At 42.2% G+C, this 20,681-nt stretch overlaps 1 protein-coding gene across 1 annotated transcript; it reads right to left on the reverse strand.

Moving 5' to 3' along the window:
- Window positions 1-656: 656 nt before the first annotated feature.
- On the reverse strand, window positions 657-12,836 carry PSMA6 (proteasome 20S subunit alpha 6). The gene is made up of 7 exons (XM_089680214.1): window positions 12,678-12,836; window positions 7,334-7,428; window positions 6,310-6,391; window positions 4,121-4,276; window positions 3,860-4,038; window positions 3,086-3,180; window positions 657-832 (listed from the first exon to the last, which is right to left on the reverse strand). The coding sequence occupies exons 1-7, from the start codon at window positions 12,751-12,753 to the stop codon at window positions 775-777; spliced, it is 741 nt and encodes a 246-aa protein (XP_089536340.1). The 5' UTR covers window positions 12,754-12,836; the 3' UTR covers window positions 657-774.
- Between the last annotated feature and the right edge of the window lie 7,845 nt (window positions 12,837-20,681).

Below are 20,681 nucleotides of genomic sequence, written 5' to 3' on the forward strand. Positions count from 1 at the left end.
TTTTTAAATCAAATTTAGTCATAAATTTACACCAAAATGTAATGGGCAGGAAGGGGTTAACATGAGGGGTGATCAAAGGGTTAACATTGTACAGGGAGTGTTTTACTAGGGGGCAGGGTTCTTTGTGCTTCACTGTAATCACACAGCTCTGGATGGCTGTGCAGTCTATGTACATTAGGTCTGGGGACTTGGCTGCGCAGAACAGAATGATAAACGTTTGTAAAATGAAAGATAGTCCACAGATATGCATGTCCACTCTCAGATGTAAAATTAACCTAATAAAAGCTATGGGTGCTCTCTCCGGCTTGTACAGCCAGGTCCAGTGGATTCCATCCAGGGTGCAGGCTGGGTGAGAAGCCCATCCAAACTGCTTGCAAAGTCTGAAAAGAAAAGTAATAAGCCATGAGCCGCACACCAAGCAATCCTGTACAACAAGGAGGTGGTAGCAGCCTCAGACTATGTTGTGGCTCATTACTTTAGTTCCCATACATGATTGATTATAAACACACATTTTATTGGAATCTGCCACTGATCACAGATGCAATGCTTTGCAGGCTCATGTGAAATTATGTGCGTTTTTTTTATTTTTACAAGATAATATGCAATCACAAGCTTGTTTCTACCTGTGATATTCCACTGTAACACAAATACAACTCTAGGTTCAAAAACATCATTTTTATTGGTACAGAGAAAATGATATACAGATGAAGTGAAAATGGAGAGGATATAACAGAAGGTAAATGCTCTCAGACACTTGTCAGAACTGACGATATGCTAATCACGCTCTGCAAGTGCAACAAGGTGAATGTCAATATCTGCTTCTGTGAGGATTCTGAAACAAGAAAATAATTTTTAGTCACACGTCGATGGAACACCATTTTTAACAATTCATGGCACTTGGTAAAGGTGAAAGAAATCTACAGGATAATAAAACACATTCTTGCAAGCTATACATTCTAAGAATATCAAAAGCATTCTGTGAACAGCTTTTATAGCAACAAAACGTTCTTCCTGATCTTTAATATCCTAGAAAGATAAAAGGAAGGTAGGAAAGTTTTTATTATATTCCTGTACATTTGTAAAGTAGCAACCCCATAAGGGTCTGTTCAATTAGAAGTGCACAAAGCAACAATGTACAAAGTGCAGTTACCCATACAGTAGTCACAGCAAAGAGATCTAACTTGTCACCAGTCTTGACCATTCAGAGCCAAGAAAAGTTGATTCTGATTGGTTCCTTAGGTTTAAAAATTAACTGCATTTCTGCTAATATAAAGAAACAGCTTATATAGGGCAAACAACTTTATTTAAGGGCATGTCTCCTCCTCCCTCTGGTGGGACAGTCATGAATGATTAGGGTCCATTTCCCCACAACATTTGAGGGATAGTTGTTCAAAGACCCATTCATTTGTCATTTTTTCACAGATTTGTTCTCAGAACATTGCAATGTTTATAGAGTTCATAAAAACACTACTGTAATGAACAGTCATATACAGTGGATATAAAAGTCTACACACCCCTGTTAAAATGTCAGGTTTCTGGGATATAAAAAAATGAGACAAAGATATATCATTTCAAAACTTTTTCTGCTTTTAATGTGACCTATAAACTGTACAACTCAGTTGAACAACCAACTGAAACCTTTTAGGTGGAGGGAAGTAAAAATAAAAACCTAAAATAATAATGGTTGCGTAAGTGTGCACACCCTTAAACTAATACATTGTTGATGCACCTTTTGATTTGATTCTAGGACTTCAGTCTTTTGGGGATGAGTCTATCAGCATGGCACATCTTGACTTGGCAATATTTGCCCACTCTTCCTTGCAAAAACATTCCAAATCTGCCAGATTGTGAGGGCATCTCCTATGCACAGCCCTCTTCAGATCACTCCACAGATTTTCAGTCGGATTCAGGTCTGGGCTCTGGCTGGGCCATTCCAAAACTTTAATCTTCTTCTGGTGAAGCCATTCCTTTGTTGATTTGGATGTGTGCTTTGGGTCGTTGTCATGCTGAAAGATGAAGTTCCTCTTCATGTTCAGCTTTCTAGCAGAAGCCTGAAGGTTTTGTGCCAATATTGACTGGTATTTGGAACTGTTCCTAATTCCCTCTACCTTGACTAAGGCCCTAGTTCCAGCTGAAGAAAAACAGCCCAAAGCATGATGCTGCCACCACCATGCTTCACTGTGGGTATGGTGTTCTTTTGGTGATGTGCAGTGTTTTTTTTGAACCAAACATATCTTTGGAAATTATGGCCAAAAAGTTCAACCTTGGTTTCATCAGACCATATAACATTCAGAAGTGTTTTTGCAAAATTTATCTGGGCTTGGATGTTTTTCTTTGTAGGAAAAGGCTTCCATTTTGCCACTCTACCCCATAGCCCAGTTATATGAAGAATACAGGAGATTGTTGTCACATGTGTCACACAGCCAGTAATTGCCAGATATTCCTGCAGCTCCTTTAGTGCTTCTGTAGGCCTCTTGGCAGCCTCCCAGACCATTTTTCTTCTTGTCTTTTCATAAATTTTGGAGGGATGTCCAGTTCTTGGTAATGTCACTGTTGCGCCATATTTTCTCCAAATGTTGATGACTGTCTTCACTGTGTTCCATGGTGTATCTAATGCCTTGGAAATTCTTTTGTGAGATCTCCCTGATGCTTTGGAAGCTCTCTGCAGACCATGGCTTTTGCTGTAAGATGCGACTAAGAAAATGTCAGGAAAGACCTACTAGAACAGCTGAACTTTATTTGGGGTTAATCAGAGGCACTTTAAATGATGGCAGGTGTGTACCGACTCATATTTAACATGATTTTAATAGTGATTGCTTAATTCTAAATACAGCTACATCCCCAGTTATAAGAGGGTGTGCACACTTATGCAACCAAATTATTTTAGTTTTTTGTTTACTCCCCCCAACCCTAAAAGATTTCAGTTTGTTCTTCAATTGAGTTGTACAGTTTATAGGTTACATTAAAGGTGGAAAAAGTTCTGAAATTATTTATCTGTCTCATTTTTTTACATCACAGAAACCTGACATTTAAACAGGGGTGTGCAGACTTTTTATATCCACCGTATTACTTGAAAGATACAAACCTGAATTTGGGATCCTGAATAGTCACCACAGCAACCTCAAGTTCAGATGGTTTGAAATCAATGGAAAGTACCGTGGACAGACAAGAGATGGCCGTCTAAGAGGGAAGAGAAAGTATGGATCAGAAAATGACAACTCGTCTGTCCCTGCAGTTAATATTTTTTCCCCACTGTTACAGGAATAGCCTGTTTAGGATTTACAGCAGAACTTTGGTGAAGGCACAACCTGCAGGAGTCAAGCTCACCAGATGCAGGAAGCTGCCTCCATCCCACTGGCCATCTTGTTTCTAAAACTATAGAAAAGAGAATGTTTCTATGCTGTTTTTTACAATTATATGCCGTGTTATTTTTATACTGCATAGAAAATAAAAAAAGAACCCGATTAATGCTGCAAAAATTATATAGACTGACACTGCTGACCTCTTTTCTGACAATGTTATTTGGCTGGCTAGATCTGGTTTCATTATTTTAAGAGTTACTTAAGTGCAACAGGAATGCAGCAAGTAAAGTCAATATAAAGTCAGAACCTTTTGCTGCAGTTATACCATGTCAGGGACAAGTACTCAAGTGAATTAATCATCATAACTATTTCGCACTCTCAGAAGGAAAGCTCTGTAATGGCAACCTTCATATCTCTGCCATGACCAGAACACAATAAAATATACTCTAAATAAGCATTTTGTGGTAATTTTAGGGGACAATAATTTTTCCAATGGTGACTGATGACAAAGTGACAGAAGGCCTAAAAGCTGCACTTTGTGCCGTAGACGTTATTACCTCCACACTTTGCTCAAATGTCCAATCAAATTTCTTCTTCACTTTCTTTTCCAGAAAGCTGGTAGCCTCTGTCTGTTTCACCCCAGCTGTGGTGGCCTTAAAGCCACAGTAGTAACCAGCTGGATCACATTTATAAACCTGAGGACCATTCTCCTCATCAACTCCAATAAGTATCATACCTGAAAAGAAACAGAGGAACATCTAAGAGAAAGCAAACTACAAGGTATGTGTTCTTTAAGTTACAGCTGGGAAGCTACTTACAGCAACCTAATGGCCTCATTTCTGCATTCTGTGTGTACACCTGAGAGATATCGGCAATACGCTTGCAAAGCATATCAACAGGAATCTCATAGCCATATTTGTACTTCCAGTTTGCAGCTTCGTAGCGTGCTCGCTGCACCTGCGACCTGCTGTCAGCTTGGTAAATGAAAAAGAAAAAGGAACAAATTATATGGAGGAAACACACATTGGAAACATCTCTGGGATGTGGCCAACGGTAACCAATCCACTTCTAGCTTATACTTTTCCACATTAAAACAGATGTTAATGCTGGATTGGATACTGGAGAAAACCGCATTTTAAATAAATGAACCCCAGTAAATTATTACAGTAGATCTACATTCAATAGGATATTGATACTAAAATAGGGCTGAACAGATTGCTGGATATAATTTCAACACTTTTGTGCTGCTGCACCTTTAACAAACAGCTGGAAATGACATGCGTGGTACTGGTTGGGAAATGGTTTTATACACATCCTAAAACTGCAACCATCCACTGCCTAATCTACAGCATGGTTAAAGTCGATTATAAAAATGAATGCAATTACAAGATCAATAAAAATAATTGAATGTTTTTAAAGGAACTAGTGTAAGTGCCTGAATATGAATTGGTGTCAGCCTCTCGCAATCCCTTGTGCTGCAGAACTCAGACTGGGGGAGGGAGCAGCAGTATAAGGGTCAATCAGTTGTGCTGCCATGCTAATGTGCTAACAAGGAAAATGCTTATAAGAGGAATTATTATTATACAGTATTTATAAAGCGCCAATAGTTCGCTCAGCATTGTACATTACAAAGGGGGACAGAACATGTGACAGAACAATACCAACACAATGCAAAACATGAGGGGATCGAGGGCCCTGCTCTTTCAAGCTTACAATCTAGGAGGGACCGAGAGATGAGCTCATCAGTTTGCTGCTTCTCCTTGACTGTCCAGTCACACACCGAGGGATGGACAAGATCTGGCTGCATTACTAAAACTACAGTGGAGGGGGAAAAAAAGTCAGGTCTCCTGAATGGCTGTGCAATCTGGCAACGTTCTGTAAACCTCAAAAATGAACGGAGAGAGATACAAATACTTGGACAGGAAAATAACTTCCTTTTGTGCTCTTCATCTATTGCATGTATTTCTCTGTTTGACTGGCGTTCATCTTTAATTATAATTTTATAACAATACATGTAAATTGCAAGGAGTTCTAGCTCAGGTTCTACCCAGTTGTTGTGGCCTATGGCTTTCACCTCTGGGACATTTCTATTACAATATGGCCATGAGAAACTAACAATTATTTTGCTTATGAAATACCAGATACTAGCAGAAATTTCATGCAAGGATGCAGACACCAGTGGCATACTAATGGGGTATGTTCAGCACTGGGTGCAGACTCATGGTGGGTGCAATGGCTGTATCACATTTATTCTTCTGCCCTGCACAACACAAAAATGACAACAATGTCAGGCGGCTGCAGCAGCTCCACCGAATCCGCACTGGTGCTTCAGTGACAGGGTGAGATCAGTGTGAGAAGTCTGTGTACTGTGGGTAGCCTATCAGTTATTCTGTGCACTGTACAGAACATTTAGCCTAAAACCCTGTGTCTATATAGAAATCTTACATTTCCTTTTTGTTGTTTTTAAATCTATTTCTATAAAATACATTTTCATTTTGCACTGTAACACTAAACTTTATTGCCACCACAAAGGGGCCTTTGTGGGAGTGTCAGGTACTCTGGAGACATCAGGGGTCTATTGGCATCTGAAAAGCATCATAGAAACTGCTGTTGTACTGCTGCATTGATTACAATGATGATAAAGAATCTAATGTGATCCATTTGACCTGGGGACAACCTTTTTACCAGGGATCTTACTAATGGAACCTTTAATGCCAGTAAAACCTGACAGGAGCTTTAATACCTCTGCACACTAACCAAAACTAAAAAAAAAATGTTTTGGCTATAGATGCACATTAAAAAGCCCCAGCTATTTCCACACAACTTCCTGTTGATCAGTTTGCAGAACAACAAATCTGCAAACTTCTATTGCTTTATCTGTGTAAAGCTGTAACATTATAATTGTGCACCAGTACGTAGTAAATTAAGGCAGAATAGCACAACATATCCACATACTCAGCCTTTCACAAAGTCCACATAGAGCAAAAACTAAAGCCTGTCAAATTACCTGTCATTCCTGTCATCACACAGCCAATGTTCTCAGTTATCCGGAATAAGTGGGTCACTGTGCAACTGTCTAGCAACTTGTCCTGCGGAAAAGAATAAACTCATCAGCAGATATTTCAAATAATATCCAATATTTAAGCAGGAGGCAGAGCAGATATGACCAGTTTACAAAGCTACACAATCCGGTTGTGACAAGCTGAGCAAACAATATTGAAGTGTATATATAGCTAGAACTTTTTTCATGCTTTGTATAAGGCAAGGAAACATTAAAAAAAAAATTTTCTGTCTGTGTCCTATTAAGGAGATTTGCTTTCACTGCCTGCTCTGGAGACACAAAACAGGAAGTACAAGAAAATCTCTGCAAAGAGACAGAATCTTCACAGAAGTCATCAGAAAAGGTGTCTTTTGAAGATTTTCCCACACCTCTTCATGTGATGGCAATGGTAAAATCTTTGCGTTACCATTGACTTCTGTTTTGCTGACAATGGTCCCCAGGACAAATAGAGGATGAAACTAGCTTGTGGAGGGATTGCGAAGCCATCCCCTTAGTATTAATAATCTGATGTTCACAGAAGGAAGAACAAACGAATGCAGAGTGCAAAAAGCGTAGAACTACCGTTGTATCTTCTAAGAGCATAACAGAAGTAATGGAAAATGTCTTTCCATCAGATGCTGCTGTAATTTAGAAGACATTCTGCAAACAAAACAGATAACCCCCCCCCCCCATCTGCAGAAGATGGGAGCAGTCACATCCTTCCCCTGCACTGCCAGGTCTCTATCAGGAATCTCCTAATCTCTCAAAATACCACGTTTCACCATCCCTATGCTGACTCCAAAGAAAAGCAAGACGGTGATAATACATTTTATTCCCAGTTATTTACTACTGCCTCATTTGTGTTTCCACGCCAAGCTTCCTTTAATAAATACTCCAGTTTAGTGTAGGTCCCCAGCCTCCCTCTAGAATCACATTTTCAAGTTCAGGTGGAATGTCCATTTCAAGAATATTTCAAACAAACACAACTTACTGGAACCTTTTTCTGTGTAACAACAACTGCGCAGTCTTTTCCTCGCACTGCCACCGATGTGAGGCCACCTTGGTTAATTGCTTTAAAAGCATATTCTGAAAACATAAAATATATGAAACCGTAATAAGGTCATTTACAGAAATAATACTTTTTATTTCATTAAAAAATATACAATACAAATTAAGGTGTGTGTTAAAGTGTGCCATTTAAACTAGTATAATTTATTACTACGGTTTTCTTTGTTTACTGCGCCAATGCGTCAAAAAAAACAGATTACAATATGCCCAACAACACCTTGATACGCCCCTCTGAGATTTTTTATTGAATTGGTGCAGTAAAGGCTTCTTTCTGGCAACTCGACTATGCAGCTCATTTTTGTTTATGTATTGTCGTATTATGCTTCTTCACAAACATCCACACCATATTTTTCCAGAGTATCATGTGTTTCTCCTGAAGTTGCCTGTGGGTTTTTCTTTGCATCCCGAACAATTCTTCTGGCAGTTATGGCTGCAATCTTTCTTGGTCTACCTGACTTTGGCTTGGTATCACAGAGATCCCTGAACTTTCCACTTCTTAATAGGTGATCGAACAGTACTGACTGGCATATTCAAGGCTTTGAATATTCTTTTATATCCTTTTCCATCTTTATCTAGTTCCATTACCTTGTTACACAGGTTTTTTGACAGTTTTTTTTTATCCTCATGGCTTAGTATCTAGCCTGCTTAGTGCATCCATGAGAGAGCTAACAAACTCGTTGACATTTTATACACAGACACGAATTGCAAGTTATAAAGTCACAGATGTGGGAAATTAACCTTTGCCATTTTACCTGTGTGTCTGTACCAAGGCCAAACATTCCAGTGTTTGGAAACTTTTGATCATGGCCATTTGGGTGAATTCTGTTATCATTATAATTTAAAAAGGAGTCAAACAACTATGTGATAATGGCTTCGTATGATCACGATCCTTAAATAAATAGTTTTTTGGCATGATGATTGTTCTGTTTACTAACAGTTCTCCTCCCTGTCAGCTCGGGCATACTGGTCTGGATGGCTGGGGGTGATTACAGTGAAGCACACTGGCACCGCCCCCTAGTAAAATACTCCCTGCCCACAGTTAACCCTTTGAGCGCCCTTCATGTTAACCCCTTCCTGCCCAGTGTCAGTGCTTTTTTTTTTAGCACTGATCACTGTATTGGTGTCCCTGGGGATGTCAGTGACACCAAGTCAGTTCCACCCAGTGTCAGAATGTCCGCCACAGTCCTGCTATAAGTTGCTGATCGCCACCATTACTACAAAAAAAAAATATTTGAGTATCCATACTGCCATTTGTAAACGCTATGACTTTCAATTAATTTACACGTATTGGGATTTGTTTTTAGCAAAGACATGTAGCAAAATACATTTTGCCCTAAATTTATGACAAAATTTTATTTTTAAAATTTTTTTACTGGACTTGTTTAATAGCAAAAAGTCAAAAATATTGTTTTTTTAGTTTTTTTAAATTATAGCACAAAAAATAAAAAAAGCACAGATCAAATACCACCAAAATAAAACTCCATTCGCAGGAAAAAAGGGAAGCAAATTTAATTTGGGTGTAGCATTGCATGACCACGCAATTGTCAAAGTAACGCAGCGCCGTAACGCAAAAAATGGTCTGGTCAGGAAGGGGGCTAAATCCTCAGGAGGGCAAGTGGTTATCGGGCCCATTCACACTATGTGCAGTTACTTGTGTTTTCCGCATGGAACAAGACAGGTAACTGCAATGACACATAAAAAACAATAGAAGCAGAACCCCTTGTTTCTCTGTGTTCCATAGCAGTGAAATTTTATGTAACGTTTGCATAACAACGTATCGCAACATGCAAAAAATGTCAAAGTGCACCCCGATGCACCTCTCACCCACAATGAATCAACGGAAACATGACTTTAAAAAAAATTATGTGCAAAAAAATGCATGGAAACATGCATAAATGCGCATAAAACACACAGAAATGTGAAGGAAATGCACAAAAACGCAATGCGCTGACCGTGCGTTTTTATGTGTGTTTTAGTATGAATTGGCCCTAAGATGGCTTCATGTCCTTTGTCAGAAAACTGCTGAGTTCACTGGGTGTGCCTGTTCTATTGCTGCTGATCCTTTCACTTTCTCTTTTAGTATGTTATACAGAAATGAAAGGCTGGGCTCTTCAAAGAAATACGTACTTTTTACTTTAAATATGCTTATAATTTGTACTCGGACTAAAGACTATTAAAGAATAAGTTCACCTTTGGGAACATGTTACATGTTCTACCCATTCTCAAGCAGCAGCCGCTCCCCCCCGACAGATAGTACGGGATGAAGCCTCCCCATACTGTCATATTTAAAAACAGCGCGGCCATGCGGGGCTCTCCCCACACGGCCGCATCGCTCATTCACAGACTTCCATGAATGAATGAACTGAATGTCTCGATAGCCTTAGCAGCTGTCGACTTGTAGTTTTCAATGAACTACTATGGCACTGTGGAACACTGCGGGTGATAGTTCATTGAAGTTTCTTGTCAGAATATCTGCTTGCTTGTACATCCCCTATGGCAAGCAGATATTCTGACAGGTCTGCAGGAGCCCTGCATGGCACCAGAGATCTACTGATCGCTAGTGCAACGCTTTCCAGGCTCCTGTAGACAAAAATAATAAATGCACATTTTTTTACCTGCAAAAAAATGTGCATTTATTATTTTTGTCTAAAAGGTGAACTTATCCTTTAATTATTTTTGACAGCTGAGCTTACGATAGATATACAATTAAAAACAACACTTTCTTCCCCATGACCTGTTCCTTCACTGAATGCGTTTGTGTGAAGGAAGCATAACCACCAACAAAGACTATCTGTAAATAATATGAAATTAAAAATGTGTATATAATTGTATAAAACAGAAGATCTTGTAAGGTCACATTGTATTGATCCAGCACTGTGCCCAACTGCAGTTCTTTCCTGCCTTTTTCTTCCTATAGGATGTTTGTGCCGCGGCCATTGGCTCATGCTGCTATCAATTAAGTCCTGTGAGCAGAGACCAGGGGGGTGGGGCCAAGCTATGCTGTGTGTGTCCATAGACCCACATAGCGAGACTGCGCAGAAGAGGGGGAGGCAAGCTATACATATACCATATCTGTTGCCACTACTCGCTACACATGCTTTCTTTTCAATAAATACAAGGAGTACTCTGACTGAATAAGGTGGAGAGGCGGGGGTGACATTGCGATCTCCTCCTCACCCAGTCAGAGAATGCTTCCATTCAATGAGGAAAAAAAAGCAAAGTTATTTGTGAATGGGGCCCCCATGCATTGCACCGTAGAGCACAATGCACATGCTAAGTGTTGTGGTGAACTGTGGTCATGCATGTCTTTTTGTTCGTTGTAGTGCGATGACAATTCATAATATAATGTACAGCGCTGAGCAAACTATTGGCGCTATATAAATACTGTACAATAATAATAAATTAACTGTTTTCATACACACCATATCACACGCATGTTAATGCATCATAGGTGAACACTTAAAGCGGAGTTCCACTCGACATATCAAAAAATAAAAGTCAGCAGCTACAAAAACTGTAGCTGCTGACTTTTAAAAAACAGCCACTTACCTGTCCCTCGGTCCCGTGGTGTGTCCCCCGCAGCCCGTTTCACCGACCATTCTGTATCCCAGGAGGCTGGCATCTTCAGTGTGGGCACCCGGCTGTGATAGCTTGCGGCTTCACAGTCGGGTGCCCACTGCGCATGCGTGAGTAGTGCTGCGTGAATGGTCCTGTAGTCTCCTGGGACCTGTCACGTGTCCCAAAAGACTAGAGGTACAGAACATGTCAGGGTACAGGTACAACACATGCCGGGACCTGTAGTTATGTCACAGCCTGCAATGTAGGTACAGCACATGCCGGGACCTGTAGTTATGTCACAGCCTGCAATGTAGGTACAGCACATGCTGGCACCTGTAGTTGTGTCACAGCCTGCAATGTAGGTACAGCACATGCCGGGACCTGTAGTTGTGTCACAGCCTGCAATGTAGGTACAGCACATGCTGGGGATGTAGTTGTGTCACAGCCTGCAATGTAGGTACAGCACATGCTGGCACCTGTAGTTCTATCACAGTCTGCAATGTAGGTACAGCACATGCTGGGACCTGTAGTTCTATCACAGCCTGCAATGTAGGTACAGCACATGCTGGAACCTGTAGTCCCTCAGTGTACACACAGCCAGGAGGCATCCCTGTACCATTGGCAGCACACAGGTGTGTATTGACCTGTCATGGATGATGCGACACCCGTCCAGCCCAGTGCCCAGACCCCTGCCCAACCATCTGCCACCCGCTCCAGCCCCCGGGGCCCCTCAGGCCTGCTCTATGCCCCAGCTTTGCTTATCAGTGACTCAGCTTGACCACTGACACCCAGGCGGAAGTGAGCGCCAGGCCCACTCACCCCCACCTCACAATCACCGACAGGCTACTTCAGACAAGCAGGCCGCTCAGCCAATGGTGAGGTGCAGTGGGCGGGAGCTGGCAGCAGCCTCAGTGCCAGGCTTGAACCTTGCGAGGTGGTGTCATCTGGGGCTGTGTGATCCCAGTGAATGGTATTCTGACAGCTGTGTAGGAGTTGGGTCCCAATAGACATCACTGGGGATGCACAGAGCAGCTGGCGGGGGGTACAGTACTGTACACCCAGTGTGATAGAGGCCTCATAAATAGCGGAATACCATAGATCGCCCCTACACGTGGGCACAATTGTATGTTTATATAGTCTGCAGGGGCAATGAGGTAAAACCCAGAGAAAGGTGGACTATGACCCCCCCAATACATCGATCACACATACAGCTACACACCCAATGGAGAGCAGTTTCAGTGCAGAGGGACTAGAACCCCTGTCAGTTTTTGTTGCTGTCTGGGTCCCCAGTGGGAAGATTCCCCCTCTCCATTTGTCCTGTTTACCATTATCACCGAGAGTGAAAGTGAAAGAAAATCCAAAATTGCAGGTTGTCACCAGAACAGGAATAGGAGAATTCTTCCAATGGGGACACTACTTCTAGTGATCACCAGAGATTCCCTTATTTCCGGTTTTGCTGTGGGACAGGAAGTGATGGGAAATCTCCCCAGTGGAATACAGACAGAAAAAGATGACAGGGGTTACTTTATTGAAAACGAAGTGCCTAGACGTGTATATACAGGACATGGAGATGGTGTGTGTGCGCCATTCATAAAGATGATGTGACATAGCTGAGCTCCTCCATGCGCCTGCAGGCCGCCAGTGACACAGCAGCTGGGGATGTGAGGATCGGACAGGAGGCGGAGGATCAGGAGGCCGTGCTCACTCACCTACTTGGTAGAGTCTCCCTTCAGGAGAGAAGATGGTGATGTGCCGGTCAAACCCCGCGCTGGAGCCCCGAGACATGACTAGACAAAGCTGCTCCGCTTCCCCGACCTCACTGGATGCTGAGGCGCCGGCTAACACCGAAGACACACCGTCATCAGCCTGAGCCACAAGCGCACCAACCGGGATCAAGAACGCCCGTCACGTGAGGAACTGATTTCACATGGAAGCCATGTATGACTTGGGAAACTTGCCCACAATGACAAGTGCAATCCAGATGCAGTATTTTGGATTATGTTTCCCACAGGATGATAAATGCAGCAGTGTTCAGGGTTGGTTTTGCCTAAACATGGCAGCTGAAGGGCTAGTTCACACTACGTGTTCCAGTACGGTTTTTGTTCTCTCCAAAACGCACAAAAAGTAGGTTACATGGTTGTCAATGGCTTGGTTCACATTAGTGCAGGGGCGGACTGACAACTCATGGGGCCCCCGGGCAATAGGGGATCATGGGGCCCCTGTGTCCTTGCCCAAACTCAAAAAAGCTATGAAAAAAGGTACCAGGGGCAACTCATGGGGCCCCCTACTGACCCCGGGCCCTCGGGCAGTGCCCGAGTTTCCAAATGGTCAGTCCGCCCCTGCACCAGTGCTTGCAGTTCTAGTGTGTTGCAGTTCCAGAAAAAAAGTAGAACATGCTGCATTTTTCCTGCACAGAACTGTACTGGCACACAGTAAAACGCATCAAACATGCAGCAGAACGCACTGGAACACATCGAAAACACACTGGATCCAATGACCCAAAAAAGGAGGGAAAAAAGCATCTGGAACACACCGCAACAGGTACAAAACGCATGAAAAACACACATGCAGAAACGCATCCAGACTGCGTTTCTATGGTGTCAAACATTCCTTAGCCTAGGTTCACACCTGTGCAGTTTGCGTTTGATCCGTTTCTGCAGTGCTTTTTGCGGTGCATTTTGCGTTTTTGCACTTGCATCTTTGATGTGTTTTTCCTTTTTTTTTCCAACTTGTTGCTGGGCAGATTAAAACAAAAAACACGTCAAAAACACAACATTCCTGCAGCATGTCCATTGGAGTCTATTGAACCAAAAACGCAACGTTTAGCATTTAGAAAAGTCACTGACCCTTTCCAAAAAACGCACTGGGTGAAAACGCGGAGTGTGAATGTGTGCTATAGGAAATCATGGGACTGTAGTACGTTTCTGTAAAACACAACAAAAAACGCACTGGTGTGAACCTAGACTTTGTCTAAGCCCTCATGCACCCGGGGCGTTTTGATAACACTGGTAATGTTAGTGGTGTAAAATAACGTTTTTCAGCTTCTTTTAGTATTTTTGCATTAGCGTTTAGCGGCGTTTTTCCGCGATTAGTGGCGTTTTTCCGCATTTGTGGTTTTTAACCCAAAAAAAAATTGGGATGGGGTAAAAAAGTCCAAAAACACCGGTTTGCGGCGTTTTATCGCGTTTGTACAGCTAAAAAAACTCCCAGAAACCCGCTAGTCCTGGGTTTTTTTTTCCAGCCAAAAAACGTTGATTCCAGTCTATGTGTGTATGGACACATAGGATAACATGCTGGGGGGTTTATTAGCTGTACAAAAAAAACATCAAAAGCCAAAATGGCCGCTGTAAAAATGTCCCGTGTGCATGAGGACTAAATAGACTAACACAGAAGAAACAAACATGGGCTTCTTTCACTACAGACTTTAACCTCTTGGCGCTGACCGCACACAAATGTGCAGCCTGCCGGGATCTGGGATTTGACGCCAAGCGGCCGCATATTTGCGTGCAATTAAAAAAAACATATGTGCCCTGCGCGCTCCCAGCACACATGTCTGGTACTCACAGAAAGGTCCCGATCTCCTCTTTCGATAGGGACCTTTCCCGATCATGTGACAGCGAATCACAGCAGTCACATGACCCTAAAACCCCGCCTCCCAGCTTCTGAAACCCTTAAAGGGCTGGGAGGCGCCAAGGGGTTAAAAGATGTCAGAAAGGTGCCCAGAGCAACCAATTATATTCCATTTAGAGATCATCAAGTGTGCATTTCGAGCTCCTGTCAGGTTTTATCGCTGTCTGTGCCCCCGTCATGGAGATTCCCTCTCTCTATTTGTGCTGTTTACCATTAGCATTCAAAGTGAAAGTAAATGAATTCCTAATTTTTAGGCTGTCCCTAGAAAAGTAAAAGGGGGAAATCTTCCAATGGGGACACTAGTTCTAGTGACTATGCGGTCTCCTAGGAATTCCCTTCATTTTCAGGGATTTCCTCTCACTTCCTGTTTGGCTATGGGACAGGAAGTGAAAAGAAATCTCTGAAATGGGACAGATGGCGGAAAATCTCTGACGGGTTATAACCCTCCCTTACTCTATCCAAAATGAAACAAAAAAGTTTTTCCTCTTCACAGATAAATTGACAGGCAAGTGAGGTGCAGTATTGCCTCCTCACCGCCTCCTTTAACTACTTGAACACTGCGCTAGTGCGCTGTAACTAAGTGGTCGCAGGGTGCCTGCAGAGCGCCCCATTCTTTCAGCTAAAAGGGGAGTGGTTGGGGGAAGTAAAAACACAACTCAACTGCGGCATTGAATTATAGCCCCTGGCACTTTCAAGTGAATGGGTCTGCTGTGCAATCTCCCTGCAACTGAGTACAATGCACATGGTTGTGCCGTGCTAATGTGGGGTTCAAGCAAGTGGTGAGGAGGCAATACAACGCCTTGTCACCACCTCTCAAACACAGAATGCTTTTCAGAAATCAAAGCACATGTAAACCAGCCCTTGGTAAAGCTCTGTGTATTATGAACAAATGCAATGTTATTCATTAACCACTAGCCTACAGGACACTTCTACCCCCTTCCTGCCCAGGCCAATTTCCAGCTTTCAGCGCTGTTGCACTTTGAATGACAAATGCGCGGTCATGCAACACTGTACCCATATGAAATTTTTATCATTTTTTTGTGACAGAAAGAGCTTTATTTTGGTGGTATTTAATCACCTCTGGGTTTATTTTTTCTTAAACAAACCAAAAACCACTGAAAATTTTGAAGAAAAAAAAGTTTTTTCTTAGTTTTTGTTATAAAAATTTGTGATTTTTCTCCTTCACTGATGTGCGCTAATGAGGCTGCAGTGATGGACACTGATGAGGAGGCACTGGTAGGTGGCACTGATGGGCATTGACAGGCCTCACTGATGGGCACTGAAAGGCAGCACTGTTAGGTGGCACTGACTGGCACTACTGATAGGTGGCACTGATGGGTGATGCTGAAAGGCAGCTCAGATGGGCACTGATATGTGGCATTGATGTGCACTGGTAGGCACTGATGGACACTGGCAGGTGGCATGGATGAGCACTGAGAGCTGGCACTGATGGACAGTGACAGGTGGCACTGCTGGGGCTACACTGATCATCAGTGCTCTGATGATCAGTGTACATGTCCCCTCCACGGAATGCCGAGTACCGGCTCTCCTCTCCTCTCGAGCTGTCAGCGTGACAGCTTGAGAGGAGAGAAATGCCGATAACCAGCATCTCTCTGTTTACATGTGATCAGCTGTGATTGGACAGCTGATCACATGACCGAGCCGACATCTTCGGCTCTTTCCATGGATCGGCGATCTGCTGTATCCGAGGGACACAGCACACCGCCAATCGCCGCGCTCCAGGAGCCACGCATGCACGGTTAGAATGGGAGGACGTCATATGACGTCCTCCCAGAACGAGAGAACCTCTCCAATCAGGCAGGCCCTTGCACTACATAGTTGAAGGTAAATCTAAAGGAAATTGGACAGAAAATTGTATAGTGTGTGGCCAGCCTAATGCCAGCCATAGACGGGTCGAAAATTGGCCGATATTTCAGCTGAAAAAAAACTAATCGGCTGATTTTCGCACTGTTAGTGGGTTAATTGGTTGGCCATTTTTCAGGTTTTTTGCACAGTTTTTTTATCGGTCATGTTGGAAAATTTGCGGCCCATTTTGACAATCGGCCGATTTTCCCGCCAATGATGGACAAATCGGCCGATCGTTTTACCGATAAAAAATCAGCGCATGAGCCGTGACCTGCAGAGGGACAGAAGCTATGGGGTGAACTTTATGATTTTGTCGGCCAATTTTTTTTACCGTTGTTGGTAACGTCAGCCGAGCTAACGATTTTTTGTTTTTTGGGGTTTTTTTCCAAAAATCGGCCGATGTTCGACCCGTCTATGGCCTGCATTACTCAAGCTCTGTCAGATTGGATGAAGAGCATCTGTGAACAGCAATTTTGAAGTCTTGCCACAGATTCTCAATTGGATTTAGGTCTGGACTTTGACTGGGTCATTCTAACACATGAATATGCTTTAATCTAAACCATTCCATTGTAGCTCTGGCTGTATACTAAGGGTCATTGTCCTGTTGGAAGGTGAACCTCCACCCCAGTGTCAAGTCTTGCAGACACTAAGCCCAGGTTCACATATATGCGGTTCGGTACATCACGTGTGACTCACACAGGAACGGTTCACAGGTTTTCTTCTAAGATTGCCCTGTATTTGGCTCCATCCATCTTCCCATCAACTTTGACCAGCTTCCCTGTCCTTGCTGAAGAAAATCATCCCCACAACATGATGCTGCCAGCACCATGTTTCACAGTGGGGATGGTGTGTTCAGGGTGATGTGCAGTGTTAGTTTTCCACCACATATAGCGTTTTGCTTTTAGGCCAAAAAGTTCAAGTTTGGTCTCATCTGACCAGAGCACCTTCTTCCACGTTTGCTGCATCCTCCACATGGCTTCTTGCAAACTGCAAACGGGACTTCTTATGGCTTTCCATCAACAATGGCTTTCTTCTTGCCACTCTTCCATAAAGGCCAGATTTGTGGAGTGCATGACTAATAGTTGTTCTGTGGACAGATTCTGCCACCTGAGCTGTGGATCTCTGCAGATCCTCCGGAGTTACCATGGACCTCTTGGCTGCTTCTCTGATTAATGCTCTCCTTGCCCGGCCTGTCAGTTTAGGTGGACGGCCATGTCTTGGTAGGTTTGCAGTTGTGCCATACTCTTTCCATTTTCGGATGATGGATTGAACAGTGCTCTGTGAGATGTTCAAAGCTTGGAATATTTTTTTTATAACATAACCCTGCTTTAAACTTATCCACAACTTTATCCCTGACCTGTCTGGTGTGTTCCTTGGCCTTCATGATGCTGTTTGTTCACTAATGTTCTCTAACAAACCTCTGAGGACTTCACAGAACAGCTCTAATTATACTGAGATTACATGACACACAGGTGGACTATATTTACTAATTAGGTGACTTCTGAAGGCAATTGGTTCCACTAGATATTATGGAGGGGTATCAGAGTAAAGGGGGATGAATACAAATACTCGCCACAGCTTTCAGATATTTCTTTGTAAAAAAGTTTCAAAACCATTTATCATTTTCCTTCCACTTCACAATTATGTGCACTTTGTGTTGGTCTATCACATAAAATCCCCAATAAAATACATTTATATAACATGACAAAATGAGGAGAATTTCAAGGGGTATGAATACTTTTTAAAGGCACTGTATTTGGTAGTCAGGGACAGAATGTTGTCACCCTATAATGGGAAATACCTGAACAGGAAGTGACTTTCATAGCAGGATCACCAGGTATTTTTAGAATCAAATCTGGGCATATGAAAATATTGAAAATGACTGATGAAATTATATTAACCATTTCAACAACAGGCCAGTTCTGACACTTCTCACATTCAGTATATGGAAAAATTCACTTTTTTTTTTGCAGTGAGAATTAATTTTTCTTGTTTACAAAGTTAAATTGGGAAATTATCAATTTTGATGCTTTATCATCGCACTGCAAAAGCCATAGGCGTGTTTACAGTGTATTTATGGCTCATTTGTAGTGCTTTGTAATGGTCCTTCCAATCCAAGCCTGTATGCCACAGCCGTGATTCCTTGTATCGCACTATGGCAAAAATGATCCCCACAATACTGCCTTTTGAATAAAATTCATTCAACTGAATGGGGCATCCCTATTCTCCTTACATTTATGACTTAATTTACTTGTTTTTGAAGTGTTGTTAATGGAAACTTAAAAAATGGCAATATTTTCTCAATAAAAAAGAATCTGATATAAAAAAAACCCTCCTATATTACATTTGGTAACAGTGTAGGAGGTGGAAATATTCTTAGATATAACATAACTTTAAGTCAGCTTTAACCACTTCAAGTCCAGACACTTTTACCCCCTTCCAGTCCAGGCCAATTTCCAGCTTTCAGTGCTATCACACTTTGAATGACAATTGCGTGGTCATGCAACACTGTACCCATATGAATTGTTTAGCATTTTTTTGAGACAGATAAAAGTTTATTTTGGTGTAATTATTCACCACTGGGATTTTTATTTTTTTTGCTATATAAATGAAAATCCAAAAATTTTGAAAAAAAAGTGTCTCTTAAAATATTTTTGCAAATAAATAATCTTTCATCATAAATCTTGGCCAACATTTATTCAGTTATCTTTTTAGTAAAGAAAAAAAAACCCAAATTAGTTTATAACCAAAAATTATAATTTTTTTTAACATACTGTCACCATGGTGACACTGTACTACTTGTGGGGGGGTGATGAAGATTTTTTTTTCTTACACTGATTGCTTTTACACCCATAAATGCTGTAAAAGCAATCATTTCTCCTCTCTGGCTGCATTCTTGCAGCCATTGAGAATTACTGCGAGAGCTGTGATTTGTCACATGGTACAAGTCTTGTACTATGTGACCTCTGTGATTAGTCACAGATTTCACTAGTAGTAAGCAATGATGTCAGCAAGTGACATCTTGCTTACTACTATTCATGTGATCACTGATTGGCCAATCAATGAACACATGATCGGGACCTCACACAGAGGTCCCGTACAGCGATCGGTGTTCCGCTGTGTCCAGAGGACACAGAAGGCACCGGATCGTGGTGCCGCGCGCTCCCATTCATGAATGGCAACCCGCTCCTGCACTGCTCCCATCCAGCCATTTATGTACATAAGCCGGACGGGAAGTGGTTATTATACATGTTTCAGATAGGCGTATGAGTGCTGCTAATGCAGACTCCTTTTCGAAGGTGGATGCTCTACCCTTGTCATCCATTTCATTCCAAAGATTGTAAAACCCTTTATTGTCTGGTGAGTCACTGACCAGGAACAATTATATGTATATCAGTTGTCAGACACGTAATATAAATATGCTTGTCCTGAGATTCACCAAGATATAAAAGAAGGATGACAGCCCTGGGGAATGCATCTACAAAAACAAGTCAGCCAATGCTGCTCCCATAAGGGCAGCCTTACATTCAAATTCAGCCGTTTCAGCAGGGGACAGCCAAATTTCAATCCATGTATGGGCAGGCTGGTTGCAGAGAAGTCTGTCTTCCGTTTGACTTCTGTACAACCACCCTGTTGGGCTTTTCTTGACTGATCAGTGCCACTGGCTATTGCTGGCAGCACTGATCAGTGTATTCTGATGGTGGGGGAGTCTCCTTGCTGTCAGAATACAGTAGCTCAGTGAGGAGGATTCCCCCATTCACATTTAGTGGATGGGGGAATCTGGTCATTCAACCTGCTTGTTAAATGAAACAAAATGAAGAATGTATGGCTAGCTTAATGCTGTCCTGAGAGATATGGGCATACAATCTTTATAAAACCCAACTACTAAGAGAAAGGATACGGGCAGCTGAACACGCATTCTTTGAACAATGTCCCAAATTGTGTGTGGTAACCTATTATTCACCAAATTCTTATGGCTCTGAGACAATCTTGAATCCAGCATGCAAGTTTTACTGCATTAATAATAGTAGCATCCAAGTGGTAACATATGTCCTACAGTACCTGTACAGAATCAGTAGTGTTTTTATGATTAGGAATATTTAGCGAACCATGTAGTGGATGTGGACCAAGAAGTCCTTTTAGTGGTCTGCAGCATAAAGGTCACACTATGTGGAAAGATTCACTTGCATCTGGTGTAAGCAAAAATAAAGACGGTA

This window comes from Staurois parvus, unplaced genomic scaffold, assembly GCF_062004578.1.
Source record: "Staurois parvus isolate SC_StPar_1 unplaced genomic scaffold, SC_StPar_1.0 ptg000237l, whole genome shotgun sequence".
Classification (NCBI taxonomy): domain Eukaryota; kingdom Metazoa; phylum Chordata; class Amphibia; order Anura; family Ranidae; genus Staurois; species Staurois parvus.

Coding starts and splice junctions, on each gene's coding strand:
- PSMA6 (XM_089680214.1), bottom strand. CDS start 12,753: ATGTCTCGGGGCTCCAGCGCGGGGTTTGACCGGCACATCACCATCTTC. Junction 6,392..7,333: donor TTACACAGAAAAAGGTTCCA/GTAAGTTGTGTT, acceptor TCTTTTCCGCAG/GACAAGTTGCTAGACAGTTG. Junction 4,039..4,120: donor AATGAGGCCATTAGGTTGCT/GTAAGTAGCTTC, acceptor GTTTCTTTTCAG/GTATGATACTTATTGGAGTT.